At 37.9% G+C, this 21267-nt stretch overlaps 1 protein-coding gene across 3 annotated transcripts in view; it reads right to left on the minus strand.

The window, feature by feature from the left end:
- NRG3 (neuregulin 3) overlaps window positions 1-21267 on the minus strand; it is a 1071332-nt gene that overhangs the window by 7579 nt on the left and 1042486 nt on the right. For 2 of the 3 annotated variants that reach the window (XM_030335295.1, XM_030335293.1), the window contains exons 7-8: window positions 4816-4943; window positions 122-292 (exon numbers count right to left, since the gene is read on the minus strand). In XM_030335295.1, coding sequence (XP_030191155.1) covers window positions 122-292; window positions 4816-4943 — 299 coding nt within the window. Of the gene's footprint in view, window positions 1-121; window positions 296-4815; window positions 4944-21267 lie in introns of all 3 variants that reach the window. The other variant, XM_030335294.1, reaches the window with a different exon arrangement.

The raw sequence follows: 21267 nt of genomic DNA on the forward strand, positions 1-21267 counted from the left end.
AAGCATAAATAGACAATTAATGACAAAATCAATCAATATAACCCCAAGGAACACAATAACTCAGTTTAAAGTTAGAGCATTAATGATACCCTCCCTAAATTCCATTGCTTTTAAGACCTACCCTTGACAAGGTATCATATCCTGGTCCGGGATCCTTGATTCCTCAAGTTGCTGATATGCTGGTCCCACGATGCCACCCAGCCTACTTCGGGGCGAGGGGGGTGTCCTCCTGAAGGCATTCCTATGGAGCATACCACTCCTTTGCCCTGGGCTGCAGCAAGAGGAGAGACTCCTGCTGGAATGAAAGAAAACCAACATAGCAATAACCTTACAGGTGGCTGCTCAAACTTTTCTGACACTGCTTTTTCACCCCAGACACTCAAAATTCTAGGCTCCATTCATGACTGTAGAATATCTGCTAGGAGGAGATCAGAAGTTGGTGAATCCATTCACCCTCGCAGAAACTGAGACAAAGAGAAGTTCCCATGTTTCTGGCTTTCTAGTTTGAAGTACAATGGACTAAAACAATTGCAGCTTTCCAGCCAAAGATAAGAGGTGGGCTTAAGGAGTTCTCAAGCTCCTAATTCTCAGCCACCCTCATTATCCGGGATATAGTAGCTGCCTCTCTAATAAAAATAAAAATGGCTTTGTTATTAGACACTGACAAAAATTAAACACAGGAACCCTCAAAGGGATTCACAGGGAAAAGTTCACAGGGAAAAGTGTTAATGGTAGAATAAGTAAACCTCATTTGAGTTGGCATTGTTTCTTTACCATATGTGTTAAATTCCCAGTTCACTACCTCAGATTCTCCTCAATCTTGAGAAACTACATTGGTTTTCTTTTGAACTGGCTTTTAATAAACATCTGATTACATATTTTATTTGACTCATATATCCAAATACCCAAATAGCCACGTTTTCAGATGCCTTCAAAGGGCAAAAGGCATAAATGGGATATATCTTACATGAGATTCCTACATAGATCATGCTAAACAAAAGCACTAGACTCTATAAAAATCAGTGGCTAATTTGACCAATTACGTATCCCATACCCATTCCCATCGCCACCCCCACTGGATTTACCCTGCAACCATGGGGACAGTAAGAGAAACTCTGTTGTAGACATTTCATGAGATGCCAGTTTATGTGGTCAAGCTGGTTCTGCAGTGTTCAGATAGTAAGTGAACCTAGAATTTCTTGCTGCATTCTCATTTAACTCTAAACAAAACAAAACAAGACAAAACAAAAAAAGCCCTCCTAAAATTACCAGTAAAACCCTACAGAAAAAGATGAAAAATATTTTCAAAATTTCAGCAAACCTATCAAGTTCTAAAGGGACCAGACTCCCAAAGTAATTTTACCCATATCACTACATGATTTGGAGTTCTGTAACTTTCCATCCAGCAACATTACTGTTAGTTCTACTTAACAGATACAAAACAAAACATCTCAAATATTATTTGAGATCAGAGTTTGAGGCCTGACATTTGAGTCCCCATCGACCCTTTCCTAGTTTAGGCAAGGTGACTGATCAAAGTTGACACTCTTCAAGCCAACATTAGCTTCCTGAGTTTGTGCAAATACCAGGTCGTACCTTGCAACATATTATACCTTCATTCGTTATCATAATATTTCCTATATGTTGACAGCATGGGACCTCTAGTTAGGTCTCCAAGCCAACAAGTTCAAAGAGTTATAATAGCTATATCCCCCCTCCCTTCCGGCCTCTATCTGTATTTTCCACAAGCTATTATGGAGTCCGTGGGGTACTTAGGCTGTGGCACTGGAATTAGCTGCATCTGGGGGTCATCTCAGGTCTGTGCATTATCAGCAGTGTGATACTGGGGGAGGAATTTCTACCAGAATTTTGAAGGGAAAGAGATGGTACTCTAATTTGGGTCATTTGGGGAGATTTTACAACTTACAGACATGTCTTCAGTGTGTAAGGGGTGGGAGGAGCCAACATGGGGTACATTCTGTATGTCTGGGCAAGTAACAACGGGAAGCTGTTACTATCCCTATAACTGAAGGGACAAAGGGAGGGGGGACTACCCGAATGGACAGAGAAGGAGAGTTCTAAGGAGAGGGCCACTTTGCAGGCACTGTGGCCCAGGAAGAGGGACCAGGGATGCAGCTGAGGGAACCAATCAGCGAGGGAGGGTGAATATGGGCCGGGGCTGCTGTACCCTTCCACTCTCCCATCTCTTGTCTGTGCCTCAAATCAAGCCAGTAGAAGCCAGAGGACAAGGGAAACTGCTGCTCTTTCAGGGCACCAGGCAAGGCAAAAAAAAAGTAAAAAATAGATATGGGCAGGAGAGGTGCAAAAGAAGGGTATCAGCATCATGCTTAAGTATTTTCATAAGACTGCTATAGGGCTAAAAGAGAGAAATTATACAACGTGTTTAGCATGGAACCTGGCGCGTAGTAGGTGCTTAAGCCATGAGTTCTTCTGATCTCTCCACCACAAGTGACAACTCAAAGGCTCGTACTAATCACTGAAAACCCTGGTCTTATTTCACTCTAAAAAAAATCTGCACATGTGCTCTCTATAAAAGAGTTACATTGCTAAAATATAATGTAGTACGTATGCCATGGCATAACAGATTTTTCTTTAAGAAGAAAGAGGATTTTTTTCCTTTGAACTAAACATGAGAAATAATGGCTTTGAATTAATAGCTTTGTTATGAGTTATCCAAATAAGTCATATTTGCAGTGCACAAAAAGAAATTAATTATGCAGAGCCAGCCAAACTGTCACAACAACAATGTCTTCCAGTATGAACTAGTGACCCATCTTAAAAAACAGTTCCTCACCTATTGATCAATCAACTGTTCAAGCCTTCTAACCCAGTGGCTTTTGGGAAGTTATAGAGCAGTTTGCAGGATATATAAATCAGTGACCAGGTTATCAATCATGAAAATGTTTAAGTCTACTGCATGTTTTACAAAACAAAAGCTATGATATATTAAACTATAATTTACAAAGTTCTAAAAGCGCTTTATAAATCAACCCTCGCCTATCTATCAGGACACAATGTATGACAACAAATACTGCAGTGCCATTGAACCAAACAAAAAGGAACACTTCTTAAAGATGACCTTATTTAATTTGTGAGTCTTTCCTAGAAATATAGTAGAAGCCAAGTTGAAGATGAGAGTATGCCAACAGACAAGGAGTAGGGGTAGGGTATTTGCAGCTCAAATACATTAGAAACTGTAATTCTTTTTTTTTTTAGAAACTGTAATTCTTTTTCATTTCAACTTTAAAACATTGATGGCATCATATAGTACTAGAGTAATATTATACATAATTATTTTACTCGGCTGGCTGGAACACCACTTCAACATGTATTATAATCAGCAGGAGAAATGTTGTTTTGGAGAAAATATACATCTTATAAAAGGCTGGTAATTTTGGACTTATTTTTCTAATTAAAGAACTTCCATTAGATCCAGTGAACTAAAATGCTCTTTTAACAGGCAAATATCTGTAAATGCCTCAATTGATATAAGCCAGACTGGTGGTTAATAAAAGCAATTATCCAATAGCCAAACATATTGCAATTCCAAGTTGAAAATATTTAAACCATTAAAAAAAACTTAGCAAAACTTTGGTATTTCAGTATCTACTCTTGTAGAATAAGAAAAAAAAAATCACCATCCAATAATGAGGATTAGTATCGAGAGTGAAAAACTCCCAGTAAATGTGGTCAGCTTCAAGAAAAATCCTTTTTTAGGGGACTCATTGAGAGTCAAGGAAGAAGATAGTTTCCTTGTATAATGCGTGTTTCTGTCATGGAGGTTTTCAAAACATTGGCTAGATATGTGAAAACTAAGGGTCAACAATATTTATCTGTCATTGCTGGGAACAACTTTTTTTTTAGGTTCTTTTTAAATGTATACTTGATATGCAATGTTATATCGATTTCAGGAATACAACATAGTGATTCGACAATTCTATACATTACTCAATGCTCACCACAATAAATCAATATTATTTTTTTATCTTATCCTTTTCTTAAATCTTTTCATATATGTTTAAAAAAATTTTTAAATACCATACTTCTCACTAAGAAAAGGATTCTTAAATCATTCCACAACGTCCACAAAGACTTGGGCTGTAGATTCAGTTGCATGTAAACATAGCATTAGTCCCAAACTTGGGCACTTGGTATGGAACAAAGACTTTCCATTTTCAGATTCTTGTATGTAAAATGCAGCATGTGACTGGAAGATGCTGAAGAACTTGTTTGGCCTCAGAATGTTATACAATTGGTAAGAGAACTTTATTTTGGGCTTTCTCCCCCAAACAGCCCGATTTCTATGGTCAGCTTTCAAAAGAGTGCCACCCCATTGGTAACAGATCTTACAAACCCAAGGTTAAGATCTGCCAAGCTTCCTCTCCCTGAAAAGTTTTCCTTGTGTGAGAACCATGTTAGAAGACCTGGAGGGTGTCACATCAGCTACCTAGGGAAGAATTAGTCATTAAATTTGCAGATGGTGATAAGGCAGGCTAGGAAAAGTCATGTTTTTAATAGTTTTTCAGAATGCAATTGTTTCATTCACTGGTCTGTGTCTGCAGCTTTGATGGGTGTTGTTAATAATTCCTTCAGGCTTCTTATAGGGACATTGCTGCCTGCTGTTATCTTTGGTTTACTTGCTGTGAGCTGTTTGAGCATCCACTCCATGGAGAACTATAGGGGAAGCAAGAACAATCATCTCTTCTGAATAAGATTGCCATTCCTTGGCATGTGTTGTCCAGCATAATATATAGTGTGAACATGCCCATTCCCACCATGAGTAACTACCTGTACCTGTGGTGTTTGACAGATTGGCTTCCTCTGTCAGGAGAAGGGACCTCTGGGAATGACTGGGGGCCGGCAAAACTTGACTCCATCATTTTCTCCAATGCAGTCACTGGATGCCTTTCCGCCTTTGAATACTGTGGGAAACCACATGCACAGAGTTGAGCTGGAGGATAAGTTGTGAGAGGAGGGTCTATCACACCATAGCTAGATATGAAAAAGTTGCCGAACTTGCCAGTAACTTGTCCACTGGGCACCTGAGCAGGAGAATGATAGAGAAATCATTTGCACCCCATTTCTCACACACTGAGTAGTCTCTGCCCTCCCTCCAAACATTCTGTGCTTAGATAAAGGTCCGTCCAGGAGGGTTCTTCACTTAGAATTTTAAATATGTCTTCTCATTTCAATCTACACCCATGGCACACTGTGCCTGACAGGCAAGAACACAAGTATTTTTTTATTTAATGTACATTTTATACGCACAAAAAATTAACTAGTACCTGGACTACTAGTAGTAGGGATTCAATAAATGCTGATTGAGTGAACCCCAGAAAATTCTCAGAATTAAGGAAAATATTGATTCAGAGTTTCTGTCCACCAACCTCCACCATTCCCCTCCTTCAGCATTTACCAAGTAATTACTGTGTTTAACAAGAGAAATTTGTAAGCATTTCACTCTTTATGTTTATTTATTAAGCCTTGGTTTCACCTTTGACATACAAGGCTCAGGAGACTTTTGGAAAACTGATAGAGGTGACACATTAAGAAAAACTTTGTCCCAAGGAAAGCATCACATGGCATCTCAACCAGGCAGCAAGTTGTCAAGTTTAATACTCTCTGGACACACAGCATTTGAACAAGCAACAAAGGCTAGTGAGTTTCTTTTCCAGAAACTCCACATAAAAACTATCCCAAGAAATGACATTTTTAGAGTGCTAACCAATCCAGGGAAAATTTCAAAGTCTGTATATTCATATCTAATGTATGAACAAGAATTTCAAAGAACAATTAACACAGATGTGCAATATACATATGAAAAGGTATACAACTGCACATATTTTGTAAAGGGATAAAATTCAGAATAGAGAAATTAAATTTCAAGAAGATCTAGTAAAGTTACAGATCCAAGAAAAGCAGACCTGGTGCAAATATGTTGGGGTACAAATTTTCAGTATGTTCCAAAATATTGAATATACACACCCTTTGATCCAGAATATTACTCCTAGGACTTATCATTATTAGTAAAATTATAAAAGTTCAAAATGATATCATCACTACCGTATGTCAGTGGTACAATTTTTCCTTTTTTAAAGTTTATTTTTTTCTTTTTCTTTTTGAGTGTATTTATTTATTTTGAGAGAGAAGGGAGGGCTAGAGTAGGGGTATAGAGAGAGGAGAGAGAGAATCCCAAGCAGGTTGTTAGCACAGAGCCTGGTTGTGGGGCTTGATTTCATGAACCATGAGACCATGACCTGAGCCGAAATCAAAGTTGGATGCTTAATGACTGAGCCGCCCAGGTGCCCCATTTTTCTTTCTTTCTTTTTTGTTTTTTTTTTGTGTGTGCAATTTTTAATAACAAAACAGAAAACAACCATAAAAACAGTTAGAAACAATAGAAATACCCACAAATAAAAACTATACAACTATTGAAAAGAATAAAATCAAGGTATAAAAAAGTATGCCTAGGGACACCTGGGTCGCTCAGTTGATTAAGTATCTGACTTGGGCTCAGGTCATGATCTTGTGGTTCATGAGTTCGAGCCCTGTGTTGGGCTATATGCTGACAGCTCAGAGCCTGGAGCCTGCTTCAGATTCTGTGTCTCCTCCTCTCTCTGCCCCTCCCCAGTCATGCTTTGTCTCTCTTTTTTTCAAAAATAAACATTAAAAAAAGTTTGCATAATATGAAGGCATTTGCATAAATAAGGAAAATGCAGCAGATACACACATGTTGTAAGTGTGTATCTATCTATCTATCTATCTATCTATATACAAATATGTGTGTATATATATATAGAAACACACACATATATTTAGCTTTATGTATATATATGTGTGTGTGTGTGTGTGTGTGTGTGTATACACACACGAAAACATATACAGATTTTGTATGTGCATATATATTTCTGTGTGTGTTTGCATGTCTGTGTGTTTCCCATGCAACCACACAGGACACAGATGAAATAAAAAAAGGAAAATACACTATGAACTGGATGTTTTCCTTGGGGAAAAGTGTATCAGTGGATATGGGCTATTGAGACTAGGCAAAATGTCAAGGTTATGTAACTAACCTTAAGATGGCAATCTCTAAATGTTTGCTTTTTTAAGTACTTCCAAAACAAACCACATAGTGGCAGTAATAACCATGTCTTGAATCATAATCTACAAAATGGATTTAGAGAAGTTGGTCAGACTTTTTGCAAAATGGAGTAAGTTGACACAGAATAAAAAGAAGATATGGAAATAATTTGGAAAAGATGGTTATTGTCAATAATCCAAAATTTTAAAGATCCAAAAATGATGTAAATACCTTCATGTGTGCTTTTTTTTTTGACTGATTAATGTCAATTATTACAAACCACCATGGGAAAAGTGAATTGAATGGACATGTTACTGGAATGTAACCAACATTGTGACCTTCCATTTGACTTTCAGGTTTTATAAAAGACTGACTAGGGGTTTGTTTGATTGTTTGGTTTTTAATCCCAACTTCTTTAACATTTATTTATTTTTGAGAGACAGAGAGAAGCAGAGTATGACAGGGGAGGAGCAGAGAGAGAGGGAGACACAGAATTTGAAGCAGGCTACAGGCTGTAAGCTGTCAGCCCAGAGCCGGACGCAGGGCCCGAATTCACAAACTGCGAGATCATGACCTGAGCCGAAGTCGGATGCTCAACCGACTGAGTCACCCACGCGCCCCTTTAATCCCAACTTTTAATAAATTCATTTAGAAGACAAACTTGCTTGGAAGGCTCAGCTACAGAAACAAGTGACATAATCTAGAGGTATCTGTGTCAAATGGAAGGAGGTAAGTCTGTGCTCCTCCAGAGGTCTGTGGGGGCAATATCAACCAAGTGTTTCTGGAGCATCTAGATTTTCTAGAGAAATCACTGAATCATTGAAAGTCAGCAAGCCATTCATTTTTTTCTTAAAGCAATGTATGCCAAACAGACTAATTATGTGTTGGGGCCATTAGTTCAGAGCCTCTGCCTTTTGGCTGTGTGTGTGAAATTCCAATTGGTTTTTATTTTATTTTCCAGTGTAGTTAAAATACAGTGTTATATTAGTTTCAGGTGTGCAATATGGTGATCCAACAGTTCCATGCATTACTCAGAGCTCATCAAGATAAGTGTGCTCCTAATCCCATCACCTGTTTCATCCATAAGGCACCAACCTCCCCTCTGGTAACCAACCTCCTCTCTGTTTGTTCTAGAGAATCTGTTTTCTGGTTTATCTCCTTTATTTCCTTTGTTTATGTATTTTGTTTCATAAATTCCACATGTGAGAAAAATCACATTGTATACGTCATTCTCTGACTTATTTTGATTAGCATTATACTCTCTAGCTCTATCCATGTAATTGTGAATGGCAAGACTTCATTCTTTTTTATGGCTGAATAATATTCCTGTGTGTGTGTGTGTGTGTGTGTGTGTGTGTACATACCTCATATTTTCTTTATCCATTCTATGGACAGACACTTGGGCTGCTTCCATAATTTGCTTATTGTAAATAATGCTACAATAAACATATGAGATGCATATAGCCTCTGCTTTGAATGAGATTTTTGATCATGAAAGCTAAAAGGCTCTTTTTCAAAACCCTGGATGAAAGTTTTGAATAGACTCAACCTCTTGGTTTGCTTATTTATAGTATCTATAATAGATAATATGTTCTAAATCTTTTCTTTCAAATGCTTGCATTGTTGTCATACAGTTGCTTTCAATTATACTATTTTGGTCAATTAACACAAATTTATTTTCAAAATTTATTATTTTGGATTTTTCCTCTCTCACACAGACTTTATGAGAATCTTTCATTGGTGGCTGTGCCTAACATGAGATTCAGGTTTAAGTTGTTGTATTCCTATCCAGGGTTGGTTGAGACATATGGAACACTAAAAATATACAAATCATTTGATAATCCTTCAAACTAATATTCTATACATATTGGTTCAAATGAATTTAGAGATATATTCCAGTTTACAGTTCTGACAAATAAAGAGCTTAAAAATTGTCATTCCTGTTCCTACAATAAGAAAAAAGCTGAACAAACTGAAAATCAATGACTGTTCTTATATCCATTCAGTAATTGAAGTTGCATGACAAACCACCACTCTGAAATCTGGACAGACAAGACAATACAAGAACTATGGTCAAGATCAGCTTACCTAGAGCAGAACAAAGAACCAAAAAAGAGAAAAAAAAAATCATCTCATATCTGACATGGGTAGGGTGAAAGTAACCATTTTGAAATGGCTGTTTCTACATGAAAAAAGACATTATCAAAGCATTATATCACCTGAGGGAAGAGTTTCCCCCCTGAGTCCCTGCTCCTGTAACCTTCCTGTCTCACATAAGGGGGAAAAAAGGGAAGAAACACTTCTCATGGTCATAGGCCAGTAAAAGAGTGAAATATAATCATAAGATTATAGATGAGTTCCCCTCCACCACTCCTTAACACCACATCAGTAGGACTCCTCTATAATAACAGTAGATTACAGCTGACAAATTATAAGACACGCACTCTATTTAAGAAGGAGTTCTTAGGAGAACCCAAAGACACAACTAAAAACAAAACAAACAAACTAATAAAAGACATTAGCTGATTTTAAAGACCCTGGCATCTATAGCTAAAGCAAACATTAAATGAAACCCAGCTGCTATCCAGATTAACATAGAACCTACACTAAACATGTATTTACCTGAGGTCTACTCAACATATCGTTTACCTTTTAACAAAAAAATCTAAAGGCATACTAGAATATACGTATATTTAAAAAATGAAGTCTGAAGAGACAAAGTAAGCACCAGAACTTGAATCAGGTACCATAAAAGTGTTGGCATGATCAGACATGGAATTTATAAATTTTTTTTTTCAACACTTATTTATTTTTGGGACAGAGAGAGACAGAGCATGAACGGTGAGGGGCAGAGAGAGAGGGAGACACAGAATCGGAAACAGGCTCCAGGCTCTGAGCCATCAGCCCAGAGCCTGACGCGGGGCTCGAACTCACGGACCGCGAGACCGTGACCTGGCTGAAGTCGGACGCTTAACCGACTGCACCACCCAGGCGCCCCCAGACATGGAATTTAAAATAAGCATGATAACTATGCTTAGGGCTGTGAAGGGAAAGGTAGACAGCATGCAAGAACAGATGAGTAATGTAAGTGGAGAGATGGAAACTCTATGAAATACTCAAAAGTAAATCTAGAAATCTAGAAATAAATAAAAAATACTGTAACATAACTAATGAATGCACTTGATAGGCTCAAAATTAGATTGGACACAATCAAGGAAAGAATCAGGGGAGCTTGACTATTAATCAATAGAAACTTCCTGAAATGAAACACAAAACAAATACTGAATATTAAAAAAAAAAAGGAAGAAAGAAAGGAAACAACGAATGATAATACTGAGAACTGTTGAATAATTTTATATAGTATAACATAAGCATAATTGGAGTTCCTAAAAGAAAAGAAAAAGATGGAGCAGGAAAAAGATTTGAAGGAATAGTGACTGAGAACTTTCCAAAATTATTGACAGACATCAAACCATAGATACAAGAAGCTCACAGAACACCAAAAGACCATACAGAATAAATACCAAAAAAAAATCTATATCATAGCATATCATATTCAAACTGTATTTTTAAAAGGAAAAAAGAAGTAAAGAAATAAAAAAGTAACACAAAGATAAAATGCTGAAAACAAAGTCAAAAATTAAAAAAGTAAATAAAAACCTTGTTTATAGAAGAAAAAGATAAACAAATACAGTGGAATTCTAACGAGAAATCATTCAAACAAGAAAAGATAATAGTAAAATACTAAAAGTGTTAAAAGAAAGAAATAGGGGTCATGGTTGGCTCAATCAGTTGAATGTCTGACTCTTTGATTTTGACTCAGGTCATGATCCCTGGGTCATGGGAATGAGCCCCAAGCTGGACTCCATATGGAGCCTGCTTGGGATTCTCTCTCTCCCCAACCCTCTCTACCTCTCCCCTGCTTGTGCTTTCTCTCTCTCTCTCTCTCTCAAATTAAAAACAAAACAAAAAAACCCCACCAAACTGAAAATATATCTCTGGTTCAATTATCTTTCAAAAATAAAGGAGAAATATAGATTTTCTAGACCAACTAACAAACAAAAAACTGAGGCATTTTGTCACCAGCAGACCTTAATAGAAGCTCTTCAAGGGGAAACAAAATGATATAGATCAGAAACTCGGATCTACATAAAGAAGGAAAAATGCCGAGAAGTAATAAAAAAAGTACATTAAAATATTTTATTTTTCTTATTAATAGATCAAATAGAAAAATGTTCAAAATAATAATATATTTTTGATATAGTATATACACAAATTAAATGATCGACAGCAATTTTATAAAGAACAGGAGACAGGAATTGAGGATACTCTGTTATAAAATACCTGGATGAACCATGAAGTGGTAAGGTGCTATTTGAAAGTGGACTTAGATTAATTGTAAATCCATATTGTCAAATCTTGGGCAACCACTAACAAATTATAAAAAGAAGTATAATTGGGATGTTAGGAGAGGAAAACAAATGGAATCATACTAAATAACTAAAACCAGAGAAGGAAGAAACAGAAAGAACAAAAGAAACCAAGAACAGGTGCAAAGAATTTAAAAGTTATCAATATGGAAGATATTAATTGAACTATATCATTAATCACTTTAAATATGAATGGTCTAAATACATCAATTAAAAAACAGAGATTAGGGGCGCCTGGGTGGCTCCGTTGGTTAAGCGTCAGACTTTGGCTCAGGTCATGATCTCACGTTCTGTGAGTTCGAGCCCCGCATCAGGCTCTGTGCTGACAGCTCAGAGCCTGGAGCCTGCTTCAAATTCTGTGTCTCCCTCTCTCTCTGACCCTCCCCCGTTCATGCTCTGTCTCTCTCTGTCTCAAAAATAAATAAACATTAAAAAACAAAACAAAACAAGAGATTAAAAGCCTGTATGAGAAAACAAAACCCAACTATCTGTGGTCTACAAGAAACCCACTTTAAATATATAGGTCAGATAAAAGTAACAGAGGAGATAAAAACATGTTATAGTAATAATGATCAAAAGAAAGCTAGAATAGGTATAATAATTTCAGGCAAAGAAGACTTCAGAACAAGGAAAAGTATTAGGGATAAAGAAATATTTAAAAAGTATCATTTACCTAATGATAAGGGGGCTAGTTCTCCAAAAAAGATAAAACAGTTCTTAATATTTATACACCTAGCCACAGAGCATCAAAATACATAAGGCAAAAACTGGTAGAAGCTCAAGGAGAAACCGACAAATCCTCTATTATACTTGGAGAGCTCAACATACATCTATCAGTAACAGAGGTTTAGCAGGCATAAAATCATTAAGGATATAGTTGGGCCACATGGCATGTTCAATCAACTGCATCTAATTGATATTCATAAAATACTTCTAAAACAGCAGACTACACGTTTTTTGAGCTCACATTCATCCAGATAAATCGCATTCTTGGCCATCAAATACATCTTAAGAAATTTAAAAAAAATTGAAATCATAAAAAGTATATTCTCAGACCATATTGAAATTAAGCTAGAAATCAATAGGGAAAAGACAGAAAATCCAAAAAAACTATTTGGAGATTAAACCACATACTTGTAAATAACAGAAAGATCAAAGAAAATGTCACAAGAGAAATTTTAAAATATTTTTAACTAATTGAAAATGAAAATATAACATATCAAAAGTTGTGGGAGGTAAAGGAAGCAGTGATTAGAGATAAATTTGCAACATTAAAGCCTTATATTTGAAAAGAAGAAATATCTAAAATCAGTAATCTGAATTTCCACTGAAGGAAGCAGAAGAAGAAGAGTAATTTAAAACTGAAACAAGCAGAAGAGAAGTAATAAAAGTTAGAGAAGAAATTAATAAATTGAAAACAGGAAAAGAATAGAGAAAATCCACAAAAGCAAAGCTGATTCTTTGAAATGATCAGTAACATTGATAAACCTCTGGTCAGTCTAACACAAGAAAAAAGAAAAAAAAAAGAAAAAAAGGAAAGAGGGGTGCCTGGGTAGCTCAGTCGTTTAAGCATCAGACTTTGGCTTTTGTTGTGACCTCACGGTTCATGGGTTTGAGCCCCGCATCAGGCTCTGCGCTGGTGGTGTGGAACCTGCTTGGGGTTCGCTCTATTCCTCTCTGCCACTTCCTCACTTGCTTTCTCTCTCTATATATATATAAATAAATAAGTATACTATAAAAAACAAAAAAGATTTTCAATAACAGAAGTGAAAGAGAGGCCGTCACTACTATTCCCACAGACAGAAAAAGGTTAATATAAAGGAACTCTATGAACAACTCTATGCCCTCAAACATGATATCTTGTTGAAATGGACCAGTTCTTTGAAAGACACATGTCATCAAATTTCACACAAGGGGAAATAGGCAAATTTAATTGCCCTATATCTATTAAAGAAATCTATCTCTTAACAAAATAAGTATCATTTAGGAGATCTGGAGATCCCAGGAAGGCGTACCGACTACTAAGAGAAATGAACTGTATTACAAACATATGAAAGAACATTAATGGGAGGTGGGTATCAGGGATGTGCTGTCCCAAGTAACTTTGGAAATGAGTAGAATCTGTAGACTAAAGGTAAAAAGCACTGCACATAAGCACTATCTGGTTGCTAGATATATCTTTGATCTGTCTGCTGAGAGGGCCTAGAAGAAAGGACATACTCATAACCAAAACCTCCAAAAAACCTACCCTGAATTGATTAAACATATCAAAAGGAGACAAAGACCAACTGAAAGAGACACCAAAGCCAAATCTGAAAGAAGTTGATATAAAATAAGAAAAAAGTATTTATTGAATTATAACTCAAAGTATAAAATAAATATCCATAAGTTCAGACTCTTAGATAAATAATGGAATAAATAAATGAGGAACAAGAGATAAACTCTTTGCGGTAGCATTCCACATAATGTATGTAGATAATCTGCCTTCACAAACGGGGAGCACTACTCTTTAAGTGTGGGCTACACAGAGTCACTTCCTTCCAAAGAGAACTCTATAGAAAGGGGAGGGAGAGTAACATCACACTGGAAACTCCTAGCAATTATTACCTCAGAGGACAATGGAATCACCAACAGTGATTAAGTCAAACTGATAATGTGTGATTTTGATATGAGCAAATGATTTGGCACTTTATCTCTGTTGTCTTTCTCCCTGCACCCCATAACCCCAATCTAATCATGAGGAAAACATCAAACTAATGCCAGTAGAGGAGCATCCTACACAATACTTGACCAGTACTCCTAAAAACTGTCAAAGCCACTAAAACAAGGAAAATCTGACAGTCACAGCCAAGAGGAACCTAACAAGAAATGACAACTAAATGTAACATGGCATTCTGGATGAAATCTTGGAACAGAAGCAATTAGGTAAAAACTGAGGACATCTGAATAGACTATGGATATGAGTTAATAACAACACCTGTCTGTGGGTTTTAATTTTAACAAATGTACCATGCGGGTGTACAATGTTAATAGGAAAACCCGAGTACAGGGTATATGAGAACTTATTGTACTATTTCTGCAACTTTTCTGTAAATCTAAAACTTTCCCAAAAAGAAAATCTACTTTAAAAATAAAAAAATAAAAAGAATTTTTAAAAAGCAAAAGACACACATGAGAATAAGAAGAAGGAGTGGGGAGGAGGAGGAAGGGGTAGAGGAGGAGGAAGAGAAAAATTATTATTTAGAGACTGAGCCTCCCTTTATTTTCAGCCATAGGCTCTGAAGGTGTATAATCCACTCAGCAAAACAGCTAGTCTGCACCAACCTCCTTAAAAGTAGCTTAACTGACCAGGATTATAGCCTTTGGACATTTTATGCTCTATGCTGAAAGCATTTATTATGGCCCCTTCCAAAATTTATACATTTCCATCCCTGGAAGGAGTTATGGGCTGCACAATTTTATCCATCAGATAATATCTCCAAAAAGCTACCTGTCTGGTTCTTTCCATTAACATTTCTGTACAATGTTACAAAGATGGTAGTTGATTCCATGTTCTTTCCTGGCACTCATGCAGATCTTGACTTTTTGTGTGTATACATGTTTTGTTAAAATCTCATTCAGTATAATGTACAAAATGTCACTTTAATACCTCATAAGGAGATGCCTCAGTCCTTTCACTAGCCCTTTCAACATGAGCTGAAACAATTTCCTTTTAATCATGCACAGAGGCCCTGGTCAATACTGTTATCTCTTAAGGAAGCACTCAACCCGACTGGCTTTCGTGAAAGCCCACCTTGTGGCTGCTTCTGGGTGCTGAGGACATCTACTGTTGTTTGCACCATCACCTGCCTTGCTCCTAACACATTGTTGATGGTGCGCTGAAATCAATAGACCTGTCAAATGAAGCAGGTGCATGTTGGAAGTAGAGCAACGATGTTGTTTCCAGGTCTGCCCAATGCACGCAGCAGGAGTCAGAAGGTTAAATAAAAGCATGTCTGTGTTGGAAAGCAATGATGACACAGCTGATAATCACCTGGTCTGGAACCCCAGGCAATAAAGGCAGGAAGGAGGTTATTTTTAAATGGTTTTAAATGTCTGTCTCTCTGCATTGCTCCCAGATCATCTATGTCTGCCTCAAAAAGTTCTTTACTGGGGCGCCTGGGTGGCACAGTCGGTCAAGCGTCCGACTTCAGCCAGGTCACGATCTCGCCGTCCGGGAGTTCGAGCCCCGCGTCGGGCTCTGGGCTGATGGCTCAGAGCCTGGAGCCTGTTTCCGATTCTGTGTCTCCCTCTCTCTCTGCCCCTCCCCCGTTCATGCTCTGTCTCTCTCTGTCCCAAAAATAAATAAACGTTGGAAAAAAAAAAAAGTTCTTTACTAGAAGTCTGACTTAGGAGCCCAGAGCATGGTGAAAATCAGCAGTTATGGGATAATTCAAAGTGTGATTTCTTATGCAAGTAATTAAAAACAATTTGACTCCAGCTGTTATGCTGGGAATTTCTGCACCATATCCCAAGCAGGAAGAGCTATACAATTGCAGTCAAACTTCAACCCATTTCCATGGAAACACTCTTTCCACACACTGGGCACAGCAAATACTCCTCCTCACCCCTACCACCTACAACCCACTATCCCACCTCAACCAAGTGCCCCATTCAGCTAGGTGAATTGAGCATGTGTCATTATCATTCTGTCTTCTGAGAGAGCTCTTTGCTATTACCATATTGTCAGATCAGCTCTCAGACCCACCTTCCATAAGCTCTGATGGGACTGTTCACTATTGACTGGAAGCCTTGGCACATTTGTTTGTGGATTCTATCACTTATCGTAATCAGTAAGGACATTGTCATTTAGAGTTATCATTGTATACCTTGTTATTAATATAGTGCCTAGTCCTTACTAAATATTTAATGTATATTTGAATAGGTGAATGTATGAATCTATAATGAATCAACAAGTTAAATTTGATATTTAAAACAGGACATCAGGTTTTAGACTAGAACTATTCAAAGTTAACTTTGATTCATGCTATAAAGAAATTACCTCTTCTGACCAACCCCCTTCAAACTATCTGATGAACTTCAACTCACTCCCAAGACTCTGTTCCTATGTTACATATTTTGGGCAGGATTTATTATTCCCCCAGACAATTCTGGATGTCCTTTTCCATTCTCTAATAGCACATTGACTTAATGTGTCTACATCATAGAAAAACTGCTGTGTATGCTTACGCTATTGTTTCTACCACTATGCTGTGAGCTCCTCGAGGCCAAGATCCATCTCTTCTGTTTGTATTTTTCAAGCTCTTCATTCAGTGCACAGCATAGAGAAGTATTCAACAAGTATTACAGAATAAATGGATGCCTCTCTCTACCAATTATCAAGACTGTGTTAGGCATTAAATTCTTATTATTCTCCTTATGGATGCAAATATTATCTTCCAATTCTTCCTCACTGAATGTTCCTCCCATATAAACCTATCTTTCCTAAGATGGTTATTGAAAAAAAGGTGGGGAGGGGTATATAATTTTAGTCCCTAACTTTTCACTTACATATATTTTCTCTTGATTTTAAGAGAGAAGACTACATCATCTCTCTTTTAATGACTTCTCTTTCTGATCCCTGAATCAGGCTGAGAAGTGTCACTCCCTTGGCCAGTCTAGAGATTATAATGCTAGCCCCAGCTCGCTTGCGCTCGCGCTCTCTCTCTCTCTCTCTCTTCTCCAGGACAGAGTTAAATGAGGTCAGTTCATCTCTCTGAGTCACAAATACTTCATTTTGTAAATGATGGTAAGGCGCTAGGTGCTTGTGAGGCATTGCCAGGTCTAGTTCTGCAGCCTCTGAGTCGAGTGTTTCCAGAGTATGATGCTGCTTCACTGGACTAGGTGTTTCACATCTTGTTAAATGACTGTAAAGTGAAACCCTTCCCCATGAATGTTTAATGAACTTAAGGGAATGCCAGACGCAGACTATTCATTTGTTAAACACTGCAATTTGCAAAGAATTTCAAGTAGTTAACTTGGGATTCAAGATAAAATAAAGACAGATTTGCCTGATATGGTGTCCTACTCTGAAATTTTCCCTCCAAGGATTATAGTGTACCTGGATAACCCATCCACCCTCTGTGTAGTAGAAATAACCATAGAATTCCTATGCTAGGTGTTCAGAATTTCCTAAGGGACACACCATGCAGCTTGGACCTTGGACTCTGGATTTCCTCACTGCCCTTGACATTTGGGAAGGATAATTTTCTGGGCATTGTGGGATATTTATCAGCACTTTTGCCCTCTGCTCAGAGATGCTTCTCACGTTTTAATACCCCAAGTCTCCGGTCTTTGCCAAAAGTTCTCTGGGGCAACACTGCCCCTTGTTAAAGCACTGAGTTATAAAGATGTGAGATGGGCTTTCTGCTACTCACTGGATGTCTGATAGAGACGGACTTCCCATCTCTTAAGCTTTGAGTCCCATTTTCCTCTTCTGCACATAGTGGGTGTAAATTAAGTAGTCGTTGTTGGGACTAAGTGAGTCAATGTCTCTCTATTATTGAGTATTATTCTGTGTATGTACTCAATACATGTTATTTGCTATTATGATTGTCACTATTTCATTTATCATTGTTTGTTTTTAACATCGACATTGGTATTGCCTCCTAGATCTTGCCAGAAAAAAAAAATATGGACCTACAAAGAAAAACTGCTTTATTAAGTTTTCCTCAATACATTTGCTTGTTACTATTCATGCAGAAATTTTGAGCCACACATCAGATTACTGCTTGCTCTAAGACTAGAGTTACCTGGCCTCCAGCTGTATAGATGTCCTTGTATACTTCTCCTTGTATATCTTGAGCATAACATTGAAGGAAAGCAGATCTTAAAAGTTTCTGTTCCTTTTCAAAGTACTATTGATATATACTCTCCATTACTGTTTTCTCCCATAACGTATGACAAGAAAAACTACAAATTGCTATTTGATTCTTACAACAAAATTATGAGCAAGAGTATCAGCATGGACATAATTCATCAAACTGGAAATTTGACTAGAAATATATGGACTGAGATTGTACTACACTCTCAAATAGTTAAATGTAAATTAGAAAAAAAAAACCAAAAAACATTTTCTCCTATTAAGTTAGCAAAAGAAATGTTGACCAAAGTATAACAAAGCTGCTAGTGGCCCATGTTACTTTCTAGCACTGAAACTGATATGTGCCTTTGGGAAAGCAACTTATTCATTCTAGTCTAGTCTGGTTAAAGGGACCTTCTCAGGCAGTCCCTTGGGCCCAAGCTGGCAAAGCATAGAATGCTATGGCTAACATTCCTGTGTCTCTTCAATGCACCTCACTCTCCTTTTTCAGAGTCCTTAAATGCCTCCTTCTCCTATCTATTCTCTGCCTGCACTACCAGCCCAATCTAAAACTCATGATCCCTTGAAATGTATTGTCCTAGCTGACCACACTGCAACTCAGGGAAAAAATGTCCTATATATATTCTCTGTATCCAAAACAGGATGAATATAAAAAGACACTTTCCCACATCTTATCTTAGGCCCTGTGAGAATGATCCAGTTGAGCCCACGGTCTGCTTCCCTGTGCCAACATACAAAATTGTGGATATGGGTGGGCTGGAGAAGGGAGAAGAGGGAGAAAAAAAGAAATTAAAAGCCAATGCACCCAAAGATCTTTTAAGTTTTGGAACCTCTACACTTTGTAATTTCTTGTTATTCTAATCCTAATAGTTGCAGTCAAACGAGGGGTGGTGGAGCATATGAGTGAGGAGTTTATCTTAATATTCCTTTAATAGTAAACCACAGGAAAGAACACGAATGTCTACAAGGAGGGAAGGACGAGGACATTGTGACGTGGCCACTTTGTGGACAATTATGCTATCTCCCAAATGAGTTTGTGGAGAGCATAAAGCAGACAGAAAATGCTATTGATCATCTGTTTGGTGAAAACAGAGGATACAAAATTGTGAGTGTGCTCTCGCTGCAACCCTGTAAAATCCATCAGGACTGACCGAGACTATTCCCAACCAAACTCTAGACAGGCTCCTCTGAGCCCTCTTTTCTACTAGGCCTTAACTTTGGCCTATCAAAACTGCAGATTCCCAGCACAAATGACTTCACTCAATCATCCCCGCACTAAAAGTCTTGAGTAAACTCTAATATAGTCTCTAAAGGTTCAAGGCTTTGCCCCTGGAATAGCCCTAACCTTCCTTAAAAAGTCTGCCTAAGAAACAAAAACAAAAACTCAAAGCCTCCAAAAGAATTTGCTGGTAGCTCTAGCCAATGCTGGAGGAAAGGCCACTGACCTCCCTTAAAAGGACTTACAATTGTAAACCACCCTTTGTCATTCTGAGATGTGTGTGTGTCTCCTACAAACTCCTAAGGGAGTTTCTTTCTCAGGGACCTGAAAGCCATATCTTTGAAACGTAATCATTAGGAAGGATAGCATGTCGGCCTTCCGCTCTGTGGAAGTACAGAATCCTAAGCTCAATTAACTGCCAGCTAACAGACGAAACTGGCATGCACACTGATCATCTCTGTACTGTTTCACTTCCCTGACTCTGCCAAGACCCTACAGTTTCTGCTCCCCACCCCATTCCCTCATTCTCCCTTTGAAACAACCAGTCACCTCTGTACAAACTGAAGTTGAGTTCAGTTCATGCTGGACCTTCTTTCATAATGCAATAGTCTATTCCTGATTAAAACCTGCCCTTACTATTTTATTTTTTTTTTCAACGTTTATTTATTTTTGGGACAGAGAGAGACAGAGCATGAACGGGGGAGGGGCAGAGAGAGAGGGAGACACAGAATCGGAAACAGGCTCCAGGCTCCAGGCTCTGAGCCATCAGCCCAGAGCCTGACGCGGGGCTCGAACTCACGGACCGCGAGATCGTGACCTGGCTGAAGTCGGAGGCTTAACCGACTGCGCCACCCAGGCGCCCCGTGCCCTTACTATTTTAACCAGTGGCTGGCTTTGTTTATCTTCAGCAGGTCCAGTTGCAAAGGACTTGAAAGCCTCCACTCCTGCATTTGTTTTAGGGCAGTGAGATAATACTCAAAAATCATTAGCAGAAACATTCCCTCTGTTGGGAGAGAATCTCCCTCTATGGGGGAGAACAGTCCCCACATAACTATGATTACAAGTTTAACAAAATTTGGCTGGGAAGCAATTCCGATTTATGAATTCCACATTAAACATCTAAGTACATCTGTTATGCATAACATAATGGTGACTTTTGGATAATGATTTTTTAGAATCACAAATGATGTATAAATTCTCAGTGATTTATGCATTGGGAGGGGCATGAATGTGTCCTGGGTGATTGCTTATTATACTCAAATCCTAGGTTTATACCATGGCTTTTGTTCCTTTTGTGTCTCGGAATCTGGATGTGCAATCTTATACAGGGGCAAAGAATTTGCTACCCTGAGAGGAATATTTCAGTATGTCTTAGATGATATGTGCTTGTCGTTAAGTGTTTTGCAATATATCTCGGAAATGATTATAACATTAGAAAGAATGTAAGATTCAAAGAGCTTGTATTTCAAATTCTGGTATCCATTTAAGCCCTGGTATTAGGAAGCACTGACTGTGGGAATACAAGTCTCACTTCCCACCTGTCTTACCTTTGACCTCTCTTGCACCCTTTACCTTGGAGTTGCTGGAATATAGTACACGTTCTTGGGATTCCATGGTTTTACTTTTTCCGTTTTTTTCTAGTCTCTTGGTCTTT

This window comes from Lynx canadensis, chromosome D2 (genome assembly GCF_007474595.2).
Source record: "Lynx canadensis isolate LIC74 chromosome D2, mLynCan4.pri.v2, whole genome shotgun sequence".
NCBI classification, from domain to species: Eukaryota; Metazoa; Chordata; class Mammalia; order Carnivora; family Felidae; genus Lynx; species Lynx canadensis.